This window comes from Mesoplodon mirus, assembly GCF_964341445.2.
Source record: "Mesoplodon mirus genome assembly, chromosome: 1".
In the NCBI taxonomy this organism is placed as follows: Eukaryota; Metazoa; Chordata; class Mammalia; order Artiodactyla; family Ziphiidae; genus Mesoplodon; species Mesoplodon mirus.
In genome coordinates this window covers 3192393-3208335 of record NC_138976.1, presented here as the reverse complement: position 1 = coordinate 3208335, position 15943 = coordinate 3192393, and the positions used below count along the sequence as shown (strand labels likewise).

The window sequence follows — 15943 nt, the reverse complement described above, 5'->3', positions numbered from 1 at the left end:
TTCTGTCCCGCCTTGGGTCCCAGGAATGTCACCGCCCCCAGGAGGCCTCCCATGACTGCCGGCTTAGGCTCTTCCTCCTGGGAGACACCCCGATCCACCTGTCTTTCTTCACACTCGTCACTCATGAGCTGGCCTCTGGGTGCCCTCTCTGGGCAGCAAGGCCCCCAGGGCCCGGTACTTCACAGGACCTTAGAAGCACCTGCTGTAGAAGTGAATGAGTTCTCTCCAAATGGCCCCATTCACTCTGAATTCAAAGGCAAGGGAGTGGGGGGGACAGTCACACCAGTGACCGCCGGGGGACTCCTCCGTTCACCACGGCTCAGGGGACCAACCGCGCCAGACAGCTCACGAAGCAGAGGGTCTGGCTTCCCTCATGATGCCGGCAGGGGTGAGGGGCTCCCGTCCGGGGCTGGGCTGGCTGCCTGGCTGGTCTAGACTGGTCTCAGCTTCTGCATTTCGCCTCCAGCCTCGGGAGTGCAGAAGTGGCCTGAAGACGGACACCTGGGGCCCCCGCCCCAGGAGGCCTGGAGTCTGACCTCTACGCTCTGGGTCCCACCGTTGTCAGCCCACAGAGCTGTCCCCCTCCTCCTCAACCGTGGAACAGGATCGGGGACCACCAGCACCGAGGGCGCGGAACTTGTGTCTCTCACCACCTTCCCCACTCTTCCCACGGTTCCCATCCAAAGTGTGATCATTTCCACATGGAATTCCCGTGGATGACGTTTCCTATGCAGTGGCGCCTTCAGTCAAGTGCTCCGTAGGGATGCTTTGAATCCTGGGGCCTCGGCCCCTCTCACCTCCACCACCACACACCCTGGTCACCGTCCTCCACCCCTGAGGCGGGTCTCCCCTGCCCCCTGCCCCTCCCAGGCTCTGCCCCTTACTCAGGCCTCCTCCTCCAGGCCGGCCCTGACCCCCTACCTAAAACCGCAATTTTCCCCTGAATTCCCTCCCTGCCCATCCTGCCTTATTTTTTGCCAGAGCACAGACCAGCATCCACCTCGCCATCTGCTTCACTTACTGATTTGTCCACAGTCCCGGCTCTGGAAGGTGAGCACCCCCAGGGCAGGGATTTGGGCTTTTCCTGCAGTGTCCCCCCGCTGGGCTCACAGAGCACCCAGGACACAGGGGCAGGGCAGACGCCCAACAGTTTGCAGGAACAGACAGACACAGTGACAAAAGAACAAGCCTGTAACTCAGCTTGACGAGGACGAGAGAGCAGGACGGGCACCAACACTGGAAGTTCAAAAACACGGGGAAAGGGCTGCGGGAAGGCCACTGCCCCGGGAGACACTTCCCCCTGGACTCCTCAGCGTCCCCACACACTCCATCCTCTGAGCCAAGGACGGCGAGGGTGCTTGTGGGCAGACAGCCTCGGAGTGGAGACCTGGGGAGATCTGGAGTCCAGGGCAGGAGAGCCAAGGTGGATTCCTCCTACCTTCTGTGGGGAAGGTTCCAGAATAAAGGCGTCTGTCTCTCCAGAGGGGAGGATGGGCAGACGTGCCGTAAGTGCTGAGTCTCATGACTCCAGGGTCCTCTCCTGGATGCAGGGACATGGGGAGCCCATGGCTAAACAATGAACACTCAGGGTCTCAGACCTGGGGACTTGTCCGTCTGCCAGGACGTGCCCTAAAACGGCGGCACTAACTTGTTCGCTGCGAGCCGGGTGATCTCAGACACTTCCTGGGGACAGACGTGGCCATTTTCCCCTGGATCCTGGGGGGCACTGAGCCCCCACCCGTGCCCCAGGCACATTTCTCCCACAATGAACAGACGTGTGCTCCAGTCATGCTTGACCACGGCCCAACCACTCCCTTCTGGAAAAGTTGACATCTTTGCCATCCCAGCTCTCTAAATGCTGGCGGCCACACCCACCCAGGTGGCCATGATACGGCCACATGCAACTCGAAACTCTCTGTCAATCCCGAAGTAGATCGTTTCCTCGGGGTGTCCAGGTTTCAGACCCCAGGAACCACGTCCGAACCTCAGAACAGGAGGAAGTCTCCTGGTCCCAGGCCCCCCTGCTTTCCAGCAACCCGTTTTCAGTGGTGACCCTGGTGATCACGTGCTGACGCACTGGAACAGTGGCCCGTGAGGGCCGGGGGGCATCCAGGCATCTGCCCAACCTTCTCAGCTTGGGAGTGGGGAGGCTGAGAAGCATGAGGGGCAGAAGAGGGCGGCAGAGCTTGGACCAGAGCGCCACAGCCCCCAGAGCCACGGCCAGGCCTCTGCTGCTCCACATGACCCCACGTGGCCTGGATCTGCAGTGCAGCTCCTCCACGGAAGGGCCTCTGTCACATCACATGACCCCCTGTTAACCGTCATGACCCCTTCTGGGGATTCTCACGGCAACGTGGTACGGAAAGCCCTGTGCTCTCCACAAGCTCAGGGGCTGCCCACCCTGTCACCCCGCGGTTCCCACGCTTTTACCAGACCCTGGACCACTTTTCTCAAATGACAGTCTTTCCCTAAAGACACTAGTCAGACTGTCCCTACAAGGAAGAACTAGACAGACAGGCAGGCAGGTAGATGATGGACACACAGACAGTTACAGACACAGACACAGACATGCTATAGACATGACATACATCTAAACACTGCAGACACAGACGTAGGTATAGACACATCTAGACACCAATGCAGACAAATAGATAAAGGTCTCCCTGTGGTTATGCTGTTGACTTGCACTCAGAAAAGTCCCCGCGTTTCTCTTTTGTGAGCCTGGCAGACACGTTCGTGCACGTGGATTTTGGATGGCTGAAGTCCTCCTCCCTGCTTTCAAGAGATCTCACTGTCTCTGCTCAAATGCAGTAACATTAGTTTGTAGCGAGCACGCTGAGGAAGGGCGGCCCGTCCGTGTGGGGAGGACCAGCCTGGGACGGAGGGGACTGGGCTGGGCCCAGCGCCTTCCCCTGGCCTGCTCTGCACACACCCCACATGCCTGTGGACAAGGCCGCTCCGAGTCCAAAGGCCCAGGAGGACCCTTGCTATCCTGTTCGGCCGAGTGGCAGTGCTCAGGCAGCCTCCCATGATTTCCCTAAGCAGCGTTCAGGGCAGCTCCTGCAGGAGGGGCTGGGCCGGCAGAGGGCCGGGAGGACAGCTCCCCCAGGCTGAGCCCTCGGATCACCTTCCCTCAGGGGGACAAGAGAGGGAAGCAAAGCGCGTGGCACCTCGCGGGGTCCCGTGACAGCGGCAGCGTGGGAAGAGGAGGAAGGAAGCGCCTTGACCCCGGGTGAGCAGAGTCCGTGAGATACAAAGCAGAACTCCTGTCCTTCCTTTTAAACTTAGCCTGGAGGGAAAGTCACTTGGGCTCAAAGAGGAGAATCTGGGTTTCACCAGTGACCCAAAAGAGCTGGCAGGACGGCGGCTGTACGTGAGAAAGCGCTGTTTCCTCAGCATGCCTTCCTCTCCAGACTGCTGCCCTTCCTACTGCGGCACCGCCCCGCCAGGGGTCCAAGAGTCACCAGCGCTCAGTGGACAGGCTTAAGGTCAGCTGTTCCAGAAAGCAGTTTTGGCAGCAAAGTGGGTGAGAAATAAACAGGATGTGTTGGAGAATATACCCGCGAAATACCAAGGCAGCAGAACAAGCCGCCTGAGCAGAGGCCAGACCGTTCTTACCCGGCCACCCTTCTCTCCGTTGGCGCCAGGAAATCCAGGAAATCCGATAGAACCCTGAAAGAGAGTTAATTAGGGAAGAAGCTTGAGAGCCTGATCAGGAGGACAAGCTATGCTGCCTGTGCCAGCAGGAAGAAGAGTCTGTTAAGAGTTCATAGTCTCGGACCGAACTCACCCACTACCCACCACCCATCCACACACCATCCATCCACCTATCTACCCACCCACCACCCACCTATCTACCCACCATCCATCCACCTGTCTACCCACCCACTATCCAACTATATACCCATCCACCTACCCATCCATCTACGCATCCATGCACCCATGCACCCACCCACCCATCCATCCATCCATCCAGCAAATCACCCACCATCCATCCACCCATCCATCCATCCATCCACCCACCCACCCACCCATCCATCCACCCACCCACCCATCCATCCATCCACCCATCTATCCATCCATCCAGCAAATCACCCACCATCCATCCACCCATCCATCCACCCATCCATCCACCCACCCACCCATCCACCCATCCGTCCATCCATCCACCCATCTATCCATCCAGCCAGCAAATCACCCACCATCCATCCACCCATCCATCCATCCATCCACCCACCCACCCACCCATCCATCCATCCACCCATCTATCCATCCAGCCAGCAAATCACCCACCATCCATCCACCCATCCATCCACCCATCCATCCACCCACCCACCCATCCACCCATCCGTCCATCCATCCACCCATCCATCCATCCATCCATCCATGCACCCATCCACCCACCCGCCTACTCAGTATTTCCTGAGCATCTCACAGACTCCAAATTTAAAAACCAGAACTGAATCTTAACCAGGCTTCCCCTTTCTCCCTCTCTCCACACTCTCCTCTCACACCCCCACCTCTGCAAAACACTGGTGTTTTTGAAAAGGGAACATGTGCCACTCAGATTAACTGGAGATGACGTGTGAATGTCACATGTATGACATGTGTTTTCTGCACCTTGTTGCCATGTTTTGTTATCTTCCCAGAACACCTCTAAATAAAGCGTGGCGGCTTATAAAGTCAGAAATGAATGCAAACTGATGCACCGACTGTGGCCTCGCACAGCTCTTTAATTCTAGAACTTTACAAGGTGCACACAGGCAGGGATGCGCCTAAGGGCTTTGAGTGGACGAATATCCAAACACTTACCACGTGAGCTCCCAGGGACACTGTCTAAAGCATTTCTCCAGCACGTCTCTACTCTCTGCGTGACTTAAAATCTTGACCTGAACGTGTGCTCAGACCAGGAAAAGTTGACCGATGTTCAAACCTTGAACTTCTCCCAGGGTGCTGAGCTTTGCCGAGCCACCCATGTGCCCGCCTGCCTGCTCCAAATAGGAGACTGTACCGAGCTTCAGGGCGGGAAAACCTGGGATGCAGGCTTCACAGTGCTCGGCTCAGGAGCTGGGTCACCGCCCAAGGACTGTCCAAACTGCCTGAGCAGCTTCAAGGTTCTGCCCTCGTCTTTCCAAATAGCTGCCTGAACCTGATCTATATTCTCCCCCTACTCCCGTCTCTCCCAAACTCCTCCTCTCTCTCCTCTCCTCCCCAAGAAGGACAGGCACTTCAGGAGAGCAAATGGGTCCATCAGCCTCTCTTCCTCCAAATACAGGGGACAGCACTGCAGTCACCGACTACATCACTGGCAGATACTAAACAAAACTCCTGTTTCACAGCAAATGATCTCCCCTGCATGGCAGCCGTCGGCTGCTGAGTGGGGGCCTTTGCGTCCCTCGGGAAGGACTGATATAAGCACTGCCATCAGCAGCAAGGAGATACCTAGAGCTGCAAGTCCAGCCCACGGGGCCTTTCCTCTGCTAACAAGCAGGGTGTCCAGAGGCCTGAAGCCCAAGGAGGGCAGGATGCATGGACGCAAACCCGAGAGACCCCCGAGTTCTCTTTTGCTGTTAATTATGTCTCTAGTGAAGGCAGCTGGTTATTTTTTAAGGAAGAATCATGAATAATAAAAGGTGAGATTAAAAAAAATAATGTTTTAAATGATTTGCAAAGCCTCAAGGAGCTGTTACACATAAAATAAGGCATGATTTCCTATAAGAAAGGTTTCATCTTTCTTTTATACTCAGTTATGAGCAAATAACTTTTGGATCTCCAGGGTGAGTTAAGTCTGAGAGAGCAACACAAGTTCTGGGTGTGGAGAAACCAGTGCACAATGGTCCCCACAAGGCCAGGGGCACTGAGGGTCCCGAGGTGCAGTCCACGCTCAGCTGGGTGGTCCCCTTCTCTGAAAAGGCTCACCTAACTGTCCAGGCCCCTCCTTCTGACTTAGCCGAATTACCACAGACGGTGGTGAATGGGGGAGAACCGAGACACAGCTACTGTGACCTTCTGCTTTGTCGCAGCAGCTACGCCAGGGAGGGCAAATGGGTGATATGTGGGGGGCAGGAAGACGTCAATTGTCAAATCTAACAAGGTAGTTAGTACGTTACCTTTGGCCCTTGTCTTCCTGGGTAGCCGGGCAATCCTGGGACTCCAAGTTTTCCCTGGGGAAATAAAGGAGGTGAATTTCACAGCCAGCTCTGTACTTTTCTGAACAGAGAGAAAGCCAGCGTGTCTTGGCAGGGGACTGGAGCAGGCTGGAGTCTCCAAAGGCCGAGGACACGGTCATCATGGAAAGGGCCCTGCCTGGTTTAAAGCAAAGGGCCCTCGAGCAGGGATGGACGCCACTGCTGAAGCAACAGTGGGTGGAGGCAAACGTTCCAAATAAAGGAAAAGAGTCTGTCTGTGACATTTTGTTCAATCCTTTTGTAAAAGAGTTCCAGCCTTGGGGCAGGACAGGGCGGGATGTTTGGGCCACTCAGAGCCGGTTCCTGTTCGGGGGTGAAGGTAGGGGGTAGGGGAGCAAGACGAGGGTGGGCGGCCTCCTGCAGGTGTAGGAGCAGCTGCCGGGAGCCCTAACCCCGGCCCATGCTGCCACAAAAGATGGTGCACGTGGTTGCCAAGCTCAGACCCTGAGCTTTGTGACCAGCGGGAGGAAGGAACTCTTCCAGGAGTGGATGTGGGGACAAGGGTGCTGGGTGGAGTCAAGGGGACAGGAACCACATCAAGACTCGCACCAGCTCCCACCTGGGGCTCAGCCTGACCAAGCTAACCGCCTGGACGCCCAAGGCCCTCGGGAAGAGACTGTCCCTGGGAAGCGGTCAACCTCCTGTGTCACATACCTTCTCCCCAGGGGGTCCCAGAGGACCCGGGTCGCCATTCGGACCTCCACGACCTTTGGGGCCTTCGGGACCGTCCTCCCCTCTGGGACCAGGTGGGCCGATCTCCCCCTGCAGTTCAGAAAGAGAAGGTGAAGGAGACCGCCAGAGTCTCTAGCCCCCCAAGGTCCCCCCCCACCGTCTGGGAGTGAGGGGCTGGATCCCAAGCCAGAGCGATAAGAGCCGCTGGGCCCCCTCAAGCAGATGGACCCTCGTCCTCGCACCGAGGAGACCAGGGCTCTGCTGAGCGACCGATGCCCCTGGGGACCCACACTTAAGCCCTTGCTCCCCTATTCCCAACGACCTTCTCCAAATCAAGCACCTCTTGGCTAAAATAACTTCGGTGACTATGGTAGCCCCGAACTGCTACTTCCCCAAAGACAGCAGAAGTGCCGTGCATTGGGGGAGCTGCTTTCTTCTCCTGAAGCCCCAGGAGGTATCAAAATGGACCAGAAGGCCTGGCTGGGCCACGCCTGGGCGTCATGGCACAAGGGAGACCCACAGGGTGTATCCAGAGACGGAAGAAGCGAAATGTCACCTCATCCAACTTCCCCAAGTAACAGGTGGGGAGGCCTGAGCCCACACAAGGAAGAGGGCCTTTGGGGGTGGCCAAGTGCAGCAGCAGCGGCCTGGCCCGGCCTCGGAGTGCCCACCCTGGCCCTCTCTGTCTATTGATGGGTCCCCCTCTGATCACTGGTTTCTGGGACCAGCTGCAGGACAGCTGTGCAAACCCCCAACAGAAATGTGTGCTGCACGGATGAAGAAAGCTAATGACTCTCTTATTCCCCAGCCCCAGTGTGTCTACAGGTCGAGGACTCTCTGGCCCTAAGAGGTGCTTTTCTCATTCAACAAAGGAATCCTTCCCATGTTTTCTGAGCACTCAGAAAATTAGGAAATGCCAAGCACTGGGCAGAAATCCTCCCTGGGAGAAATCAAGACTGAGGAGCTTTGCTGCCCAGCTGAGGAAGCGTCCCCTCCCACCCCACCCCCGTCCATCCTCATCCAGTGCCAGCCAGAGGTCCACTCAGGGCACGGCGTACAGCTGCGGAACATCTTTTGAAAATGCACTCTCCTAGTATGGACCCAAATGTGTGCATCAAGTCGTTGGAAAGGAAGATAAAAGGGACTTTCACCAGCCAGACAGAGAGAGGCCCTCAGAAGTGGGGCGTCGTCACCGCAGAGAAAGTTCTAGAAAAGCTGTCTTCAGCAGCAATATAACTGGGACAGGACTGTGCAATGAACCCCTCTCTTTTATTCCCCTCCCTTCTGACAGAGCCCCGGATCACGTCTGCCTGTTCAGCGTGGGACAAAGCGCCAAGTGTGCAGGCTCTCTGGTCCTGGCAGGTTCTGGTAAGGCATCTGTTTTGTGGGACACAAGGAGGGCGGCCTGTATGACAGCCCTGTTTCCACGACAGCGTCCGTCCAGGCGTGCGTGCCGCTGCCGCCACGGCAGGCCCACCGGGGGTGTGGGCACCCCCTCCCTTCTGCCTGGCCTCCGCTCATTCCGAACTTGTCGGGGGAACTTCCAAGTGTCCCCGCGGCAGCAGGCGGCTGGCCCCCTAACCCCACTTCCTGAAGTGCCACCTGCATCACTTTCTCCTCATCTGCACAAAAACACCGCCAGTGGCTTTCTGTGGGGCGCCAGCCGCGTGGCACATGCTATCCCGCCCCAGCACCCACCAGCTTCCCTGGAGCTGAGGTTCATCATTCATTAAAAACCAACTAGGTTGTTGAAACCTCTGACAGCCCAGCAGGAGGTCCCGGAACACAGGGGTTGTCTGGGGGTCCGAAGAGCAGCTGAAGAGGTGTCTGGGGGCCAAGACACTCAGAGAGCTGGTCAGGGTGTGGCCCTGCCAGTGACCGGCCGGTGGCCTTGGTCAGGCCGCTACCCTCCCTGGTGAGCTGGGTCGTTTGTGTGACCGCTTCTTCTCTCCCAGACGCCTGTCACCCTTCTTCTTGACCCCAAAGAATTGCTCTGAAAACCAGGGTATCGGCCAGAAAAAAAAACAAGTTCCCACTGACCCACTAATGCAGGGCAAGGACACAGGGCAGAGGGGCCAGGTGACCCTGTAAGCAGGGGTTTAGGACCAGGTGCCAGCTGCCATGGCTCCGAACTGGAAGCTGGGGAGGTGGAAGCTGTCGGCGGCCCAGGAGCCTCCATGGAGGCGTCACCTCTGTCCTGAGAAGCTGCCCTGTGGCCACAGCAGGGCCTCCCGCCCAGCCTACCTTTCCCTGTCCCCAAACACTCACCCGATCTCCCTTGATGCCCATGTCTCCTTTGAAGCCCGGAAAGCCATCTTCACCCTGCACGGGGGACCAGAGAGAGCCTCGGTCTGTATGAGAAAACCCACCGCCCAGGTCCCCCCACCCAGAGCCTCTGGGCCCCAACACCAGCATCAGACATGCTGGGCAGAGGATTGTCAGCGCCCGGCCCCCTGTCCCTTGCGAGATGTGTTCCTGTCAACCCTTTGCATTCTGTGGTTCTGGCTGGCTTTGCAGCCTGCAGTGGGAGCGCTGCAGCCCTGGTCACCCTGTTTGAGTGCAAAAGCTCTGCACGGCCAGGCGGTGGGCAGCCCAACGCCCAATCTGTCAGCATCCGTTTCTCGGAGCGTCTTTGTCTCACCCAAGCATCATTGTAGGCCCAGTAGCACCGGACGGGCAGATGTTTGAGGCGGGGGAGCCAGCTGGAAGAGCCCCCAAGGGGAATGGGACTGCTGCTGATGGCCTTATTGGGGGGGGGGCCAGGAAGAGCTCTCTGGAAGGGACAGGCATTGCCTGGAAGGGTCTGGGGACGTGCGCTGTCCTGCCTGCAGGCTGGGCCGAGGATGAGCAGGTGGCCGGCGTCTCTCAGTTACCTAGTCCCGCATTCCACGGGGGAGCTGTACACATTCATGCTATTTGTGAACTGGGGGATTCAAAATGTCAGTGGCCTATGGTCACTCAAGTTCCCAGGGTGGACCTTCCCGGCTCCTGGCCAAGCCCCTGAGGGAAGGAGGGGACACTCACCTTCTCACCCTTGGTGCCCTTCAGACCTCGGATGCCGTCTGCCCCCTGTGCAAACAGAGAAGAAAAGTGAGCAGCCACAAGCCCGAGCCTCTACGGACCCCACAAAAAAACGGGCCTGACCCCCAACACCAGGGGAGCCTGAGCGTCCCGCACAGACCAGTCCCCTCCCACTGTCCCCAGTCTCGGGAGAGAGAGCTCTGTGGCTGTGCGGGGCGTCGCCCGCTGACACCCTGCCCTCTTCCAGAAACATCTCGGTCTCTCTCTCGGTCTCTGCTTGGAGAGCAGAGGGGGCGTGAGGCCTGGGCTCGGGCTCTGGAATCAGGCAGATGGGGTCAGGCCCCCCCCATGTGGCCTCCAACGAGGCCCCAGACTTCTGCTCACTTGGAAAGAGGGGGTGATGACAAGCCTCACCCCATCACTGCTGGGGGGAGGGGAGGGCTCAGGAAGCCCTGGGACAGTGCCCGGCAAACAGCAGGTGCTCAGTGAGCGGAGCTGTGCGCCATCGGATGATCTTCATTCTCTATCATTATTAACGTATAATCATACGTTACAACGGAGTGGTAATAATTACCACTTAAGGACACCAGCCGCTCCCACCGCCCTCATCACACGGGCTCAGGACGTTCTCATCCCCGTGCTGAATAAGACTGTCAGGGCGGGGCCGGCCCCCTCCCTGTCTCCCAAGTAAAACCACCCCATCCCCGGAATGGACTTGACAGCCGTGCCCCCAACCTGCCAGCAGGGTGCACAGCCTGTCCCTGACTGACTGCCAGAAGCTTCCTCAAGCCACCAGCCCGCGGGGCCCCAGAGAGGCCGGGCCTCCCGTTCGGGTCCAGCTGAGGCTGTAGCCGGGTCCCTCGGGCTGCCAGCTGCCCTCTTGTAGCAAGAACCTTGCACAGAATTTGCAGTTCTGAGCCTTTTCTCTGAGGCCCAGGAGAGCTGAGAAAAGCTGTGGAGGGACAGACGGACGGGGCCGGACAGACGCAGAGAGCTGGGCTTGGCCTGTGCCCTTGGCTCCATCGGCCCAGGCCATGGTCTGCTTCAGGACAGAGGGGAGGCCGGTCACCCCGAAACCCTGGTGTCGGGGTGGGGTGGGGGCTCTGGCACCAGGTCCCCTCCCCCTTGCCGGGCAGGCCAGCTGGGCTTCCCCTGCCCACGCACTTCCAGAAAGAAGAGGGTAAGACGGCATTGCTCGGATCCCTCCCAGACCTAAAGCTCTACCGTCTCATGACCTGCCCGAGGCCAGGGGAATGGGGCCAAGGAGACAAACAGACCAGGGTTCCCCAGCCTCGCGCTGTCGCCTTCAGGGTCTGGATAGTTTGTTGTCGCGAGGCTGCCCTGGGCAGTGTAGGGGGTTGGACAGCCTCCCTGACCTCTGCCCTGCCCCTCCAAGCCGAGACGGTCAGAAATGTCTCCAGGCGTCCCTGGGGGAAGACTCTGCCCTGGCTGAGAACCCCAGGGCTAGAGCACCCACCATGGCCCTTGGTGGTCCGGCGCTCAGGGAGCGAGGTCAGAGGTCACAGAACAGCCCAGCGGGAGGAGTTGCTGGGCCAGCAGCTGTGAGGCACAGAGGGGGACAGGGCTTTCCCAAGGCCTCCAGTGAGTTCGTGCTGGGGGACTTCCGCCAGCCCACCCAGCTCCCGTAGGCTCAGGGAGCGGCTGATTTGATTTGCTGACAGTCAAGCCCAAACAGACCCCTGAGGAAGGGGCAAGTCAGAGGGCAGCCCGGGGGACGCTTAAAGGTCAGTGAGATCAAAGAGCTTGGAGGGGCACCTTTCCCAGGAGGACGGCAGGGCTCCAGTGGAGGAAAGCTAAGGACCTTGGTCTCTGACGGTGACACCCGGACTTCCCACCCCACCTCCGCCATCAGCGCCCTCCGGGGCTCATCACGCCATGGGCTCTGCAATCTATTTCTCCAATGAAAAGAGCGTTCAGTCTTGCTTCTCCTTCCACCCTCTGCTTGCCCGTCTAGTGGGATTGCTCATATCACGGATGAATTTTAATCAGACCGACAAGATAAGAGCATTCTCCACAAACATCTCAGGGTAGACACCTTCCCGGCTCACAGAAGCAGCGTCACGCGTTGGCCGTGTACGGTGGCTGGCACAGGCTCTTTGTGCAATGGGAATTTGTAAAATAAACGCGCACAGAGCTCACACAATCAGCACAGTTGCTAAATCACCACCCTTATAAACTCACTAGGCAGCGTGTGGGGCAAAAGCCTGCTTCAGAGAGAAGCCGCCTGTCTAAGGGTCCTGACCTGGGGCATCTCTCTGCCCTTGACCTTGGAACATCCCAGTTCTGGGAAATGGAAGTCGGAGCCCCTTGGGGTCAGGATGGGGTACTTGGTTAGGAATAAGCAAGTCAGGGTTGAGTCCTGGCTTCTGCATGGATTTATGGGTAATTTGGGGTAAGTTACTAAAAACTGAAGCCTTGGGTTCTGTGCCCTCCACACAGAACCCTGATGTGGAAAAATGCTTGAAAGTATGAAGGACCGTGAACGACACAGGTGGGGACTCTGGAGCTTATGGGTGTGTTCCTGCAAATCCCCCAGGATAAACTAGATGTTTTATACACGTTCGTAGATATGATACTTCACATCAAATTACAGTCATTTTGAAAGGAAGATCCACCTTTAGCTTTCCTGTGAGTGGGAAGCCTGAGATTGAAGACACGGCAGCATCTCCACCCCGAGAAAGAAGGGCTCTCCCCACACACCCACCTGGGGGCACATCCCTCTGCGTGTAAATGTCCAGAGAGCAGCATCACTGAGACTAAATTGCACAGCTCAAAGCACACCCAGTTAGCTCAGGGCAAACAGACAGGGCCCTGTGTTTGGAGTATTGCTCTGGACCTCTGCGCCCATTTGACACGGCTCCAGGAGCCTTTCAGCATGCTGTGAATAAATGGACGTCTCCCACGAACGCATCTCCCGACAACAAGGTCTGCCCAGATGTGATCGGCCTGGAAGAAACAGCTCCAAGCATCCCAGGAAAGGGTGCCCAGCTCGTCACCTGGGCTGAGATCCACTGCCTCTGAGGGGCTCCAGAGCAGCAGGTCACTTGGCAGGCGGTGACAGTAAAAGGAGCATGGGCAGAAGGGTGCCGCCCCGTCCCGGCAGACGGGCACCAGCGCGTTGCTCGTGCCGTCCCAGACGCCCCGGGGAGCGTGCCCTGCTCCACTGCAGCCCCTCCTGGCCCCGCGGGCCCCTCCCTCACCTGCTCTGGCCCACATTCTGGAACCCAACCTCCCAGACCAGGGCCACCCCAGTTTGGGGGCAGGAGGGAGGTTAAAGCACAGAGGAATTTCTAAAACCGGCCCAGCCGTGCCCCGCAGTCCCGACCTTGACCTCCAGGAAGACCAGAGGCCGTGAGACCCTCACCTTGACTCCACGAGGGCCTGGGTAGCCGATGGGGCCCTGGGGGCCGGGCGGACCCTGGAACCAGAGGGGAAAGCGTGTTAGGCCTATCTCAGGGGGAGGGCGCGGGGCTCACTCTGGGCCACCCCTGCGTCCTTTCAGAACAAGCCAGAGAGCTTGCCTGCCCCCAGCACACTGCCCTCTCGCTCTGAGCAGAGCGGATGGACATCCCAGGTCAGACCCGTGGGGGTAGGCATGCGGGCACTGCCCAGCCCCACGGGGAAGGCGCGTCCACAGGGGTGTCTCAGGATGGGTGAGGACAGGGCAGGAAGCCCCTTCTGGACTGGGGGGTCCCAGAATGGAGGGGGGGCCAGCCCTGCCCATCCCGCAGGAGATGCTGGAGGGGTCAAGGGCACAGCCGGTACCCACCTGGCCTCCCTTCTCTCCCGGAGGGCCTTCTTTGCCAGGGTGCCCCTGTCAGGAAAGAGAAGGTTGGCGTTAGTCAGTGGCCTCTGGGAAAGCAGGCCTGGCCATGCTCCAGCTTCCCTGTAGCTGTCTTCAAAACTGAGGGTCAGAGCCCAGGTCCCTCCCATTTCCTCCCCGCCCCTCCCCACAGCGGCTTGGTCACCCCCAGTCCTTTAGCCCCAACCTCGGCTGCTTCATCTGTAAAATGGGAATAATGCGGGGCCCCGGCAACAGCAGAGGGGAATGTGCTTCAAAACCCACAGATGGGCTCCAGGCCCCACTGTGCACCAGTGTCCCCTGACTCAGCCAGAGCCCAGCCTGCCCCCAAGTACACTGGGAGGGGACAGTGACAACAGGGTGTTTGTTCAAGGCCACCCAGCAAAACCAAATCGGTGGCCAAACAAGACAGTGAAGTGGGACCAGACCTCCCGGGTCCCAACGCACCCTAGGTCTTCAAAGCCACCCCCCGCCAGGTGACACAGAAGCTGAGCGCAGGGGAGAATATACATCCTACCCCACAGATGCAGAGCTGAGGTCCCGCGGAACTGCTCATGGCCCCTTGGTCACTGCCCCCTCCACCCTGGCCCCCATCAATCCTATTCTCAGGAACTTGACCTTCTCTGACTTTCTGACCCAATGCCTCTGAGTTCACGAGCCAAACACAGATGATAAAAACAGAAACAGAAGTATTCATTATCTGGAAATACAGTTCTACCCACAAGGATTCCAGTAAAGAGAGGCCACGTGGTGTGGTGAGAATGCTGGCAGGGCAGGGTAGGGCGGTCTGGTTCTACTCCTGGTAACACCCAACCCACTGTGTGACCTTAGGTAAGTCACTTGCCCTCTCTGGGCCTCCATTTTCGTGTGTGTAAAACGAGAGGGTGGGTTGGCTGCTCATCCAGCTTGATTGTTCTAAAGTTCTAGGACGCTACTTGTAGAACGCAGCAGCATTGTGGAGACCCAGAGCTCATCAACTCAAATAAATGATATGTGTGTGTTCTTTTCAATTTGTATTAGTCGTGAACTGGATCTGATGCCATTGCAAATGGCCTATCATGGTGGCAATGCGACGGGAAGGATGCAGAAGTTCCTTTGCAGGGTGGGGTACTCCAGGGAGCCCTTGAGGACAGTTAGGCACCGGTTGGACCACGCCAGCTGCCCGGGCCTGGAAAGGACACACTGCCCGTCATCCCCCTTCCCAAGACAAGGCTCATGGCACCAGCAACCCAGGATGGCAGGGCTGCACCTAAACGGTGTCCAGGAGATGATCCTGCCCTGGGGAGGGCTGGGAGGGAGGAGAGTCCTGCTTCCTTTGCCATGCGGGCTCTTCATGGGCCTTTTTTACAGTTTCCATCAAACGCAGAATTTTTCTGTGAAGGAACTGAGGTGATGGACAGCTGTGGTGAAAGCCAGGCCCCAGAGACACACACGGGGGCAGACCCCACACCTCACTCATGTGGGGAAGTGAGCTGACCCCTTCACGTGACAATGACCTCACTTACATGGTAGCGATAAGAATAGACCTGATCGCAGTGTTTTGGAAGAGAGAAAAAAGAGGGACTGATTGTCACCATGATTACTGTTTGTTTGTTTGTTTGTTTGTTTTTGGCCAGGGCAGGCAGCCTGCGGGATCTTAGTTTCCTGACCAGGGATTGAACCTGTGCCCCCTGCAGTGGAAGCGCAGAGTCTTAACCACTGGACTGCCAGGGAAGCCCCTGCCATGATTCCTGTTGTTTGAATCAAGGCCAAGCTTCTTAAATGCATTCTAAGTTGTAACTTTCTGGGGATGAGAGTAATTTTCTGGGGGGGAGCACAAAGCTCATTTATTTTAAATGTTTGAACAGAAAAAGATGGAAAGGAAATACATCCAAGTCAGAGCAGCTGCTTTCCCGCCGTGAAAGGCCAGGCCGTTTCCACCCTTCTTTCTACGTGCTGGCCTTTCCCCAGTATTCTATAACCAGCAAGACTCTATAATGGAAAAGTAATAAAACTTACATTATGTATATTTGATATTTTTCTGATTAAAAAAGCAATATATGTTCATTGTAGACAAATGGAAAAATAATAAAGCTTAAATTATTTATTTGATATATTTCTGATTAATAAAGTAATATACGTTCATTGTAGACAATTAGGCAAGTGGAAAAGAAAATTAAAACCCTTCATAACCTCACCACTCATAGCAACGGTGGCCAAGGGTGTGACAGCACAGCTAATCTATTTTCTCCGCACGTTT

General features: G+C 57.3%; 1 protein-coding gene across 6 annotated transcripts in view; it reads right to left on the bottom strand.

Annotated features, from left to right (window-relative positions):
- COL5A1 (collagen type V alpha 1 chain) overlaps positions 1-15943 on the bottom strand; it is a 162338-nt gene that overhangs the window by 44872 nt on the left and 101523 nt on the right. For all 6 annotated transcript variants that reach the window (XM_082624008.1, XM_082624010.1, XM_082624009.1 and 3 more), the window contains 7 exons: positions 13672-13716; positions 13267-13320; positions 9885-9929; positions 9129-9182; positions 6843-6950; positions 6111-6164; positions 3619-3672 (listed from right to left, as the gene is read on the bottom strand). In XM_082624008.1, coding sequence (XP_082480134.1) covers positions 3619-3672; positions 6111-6164; positions 6843-6950; positions 9129-9182; positions 9885-9929; positions 13267-13320; positions 13672-13716 — 414 coding nt within the window. The remainder of the gene's footprint in view (positions 1-3618; positions 3673-6110; positions 6165-6842; positions 6951-9128; positions 9183-9884; positions 9930-13266; positions 13321-13671; positions 13717-15943) is intronic.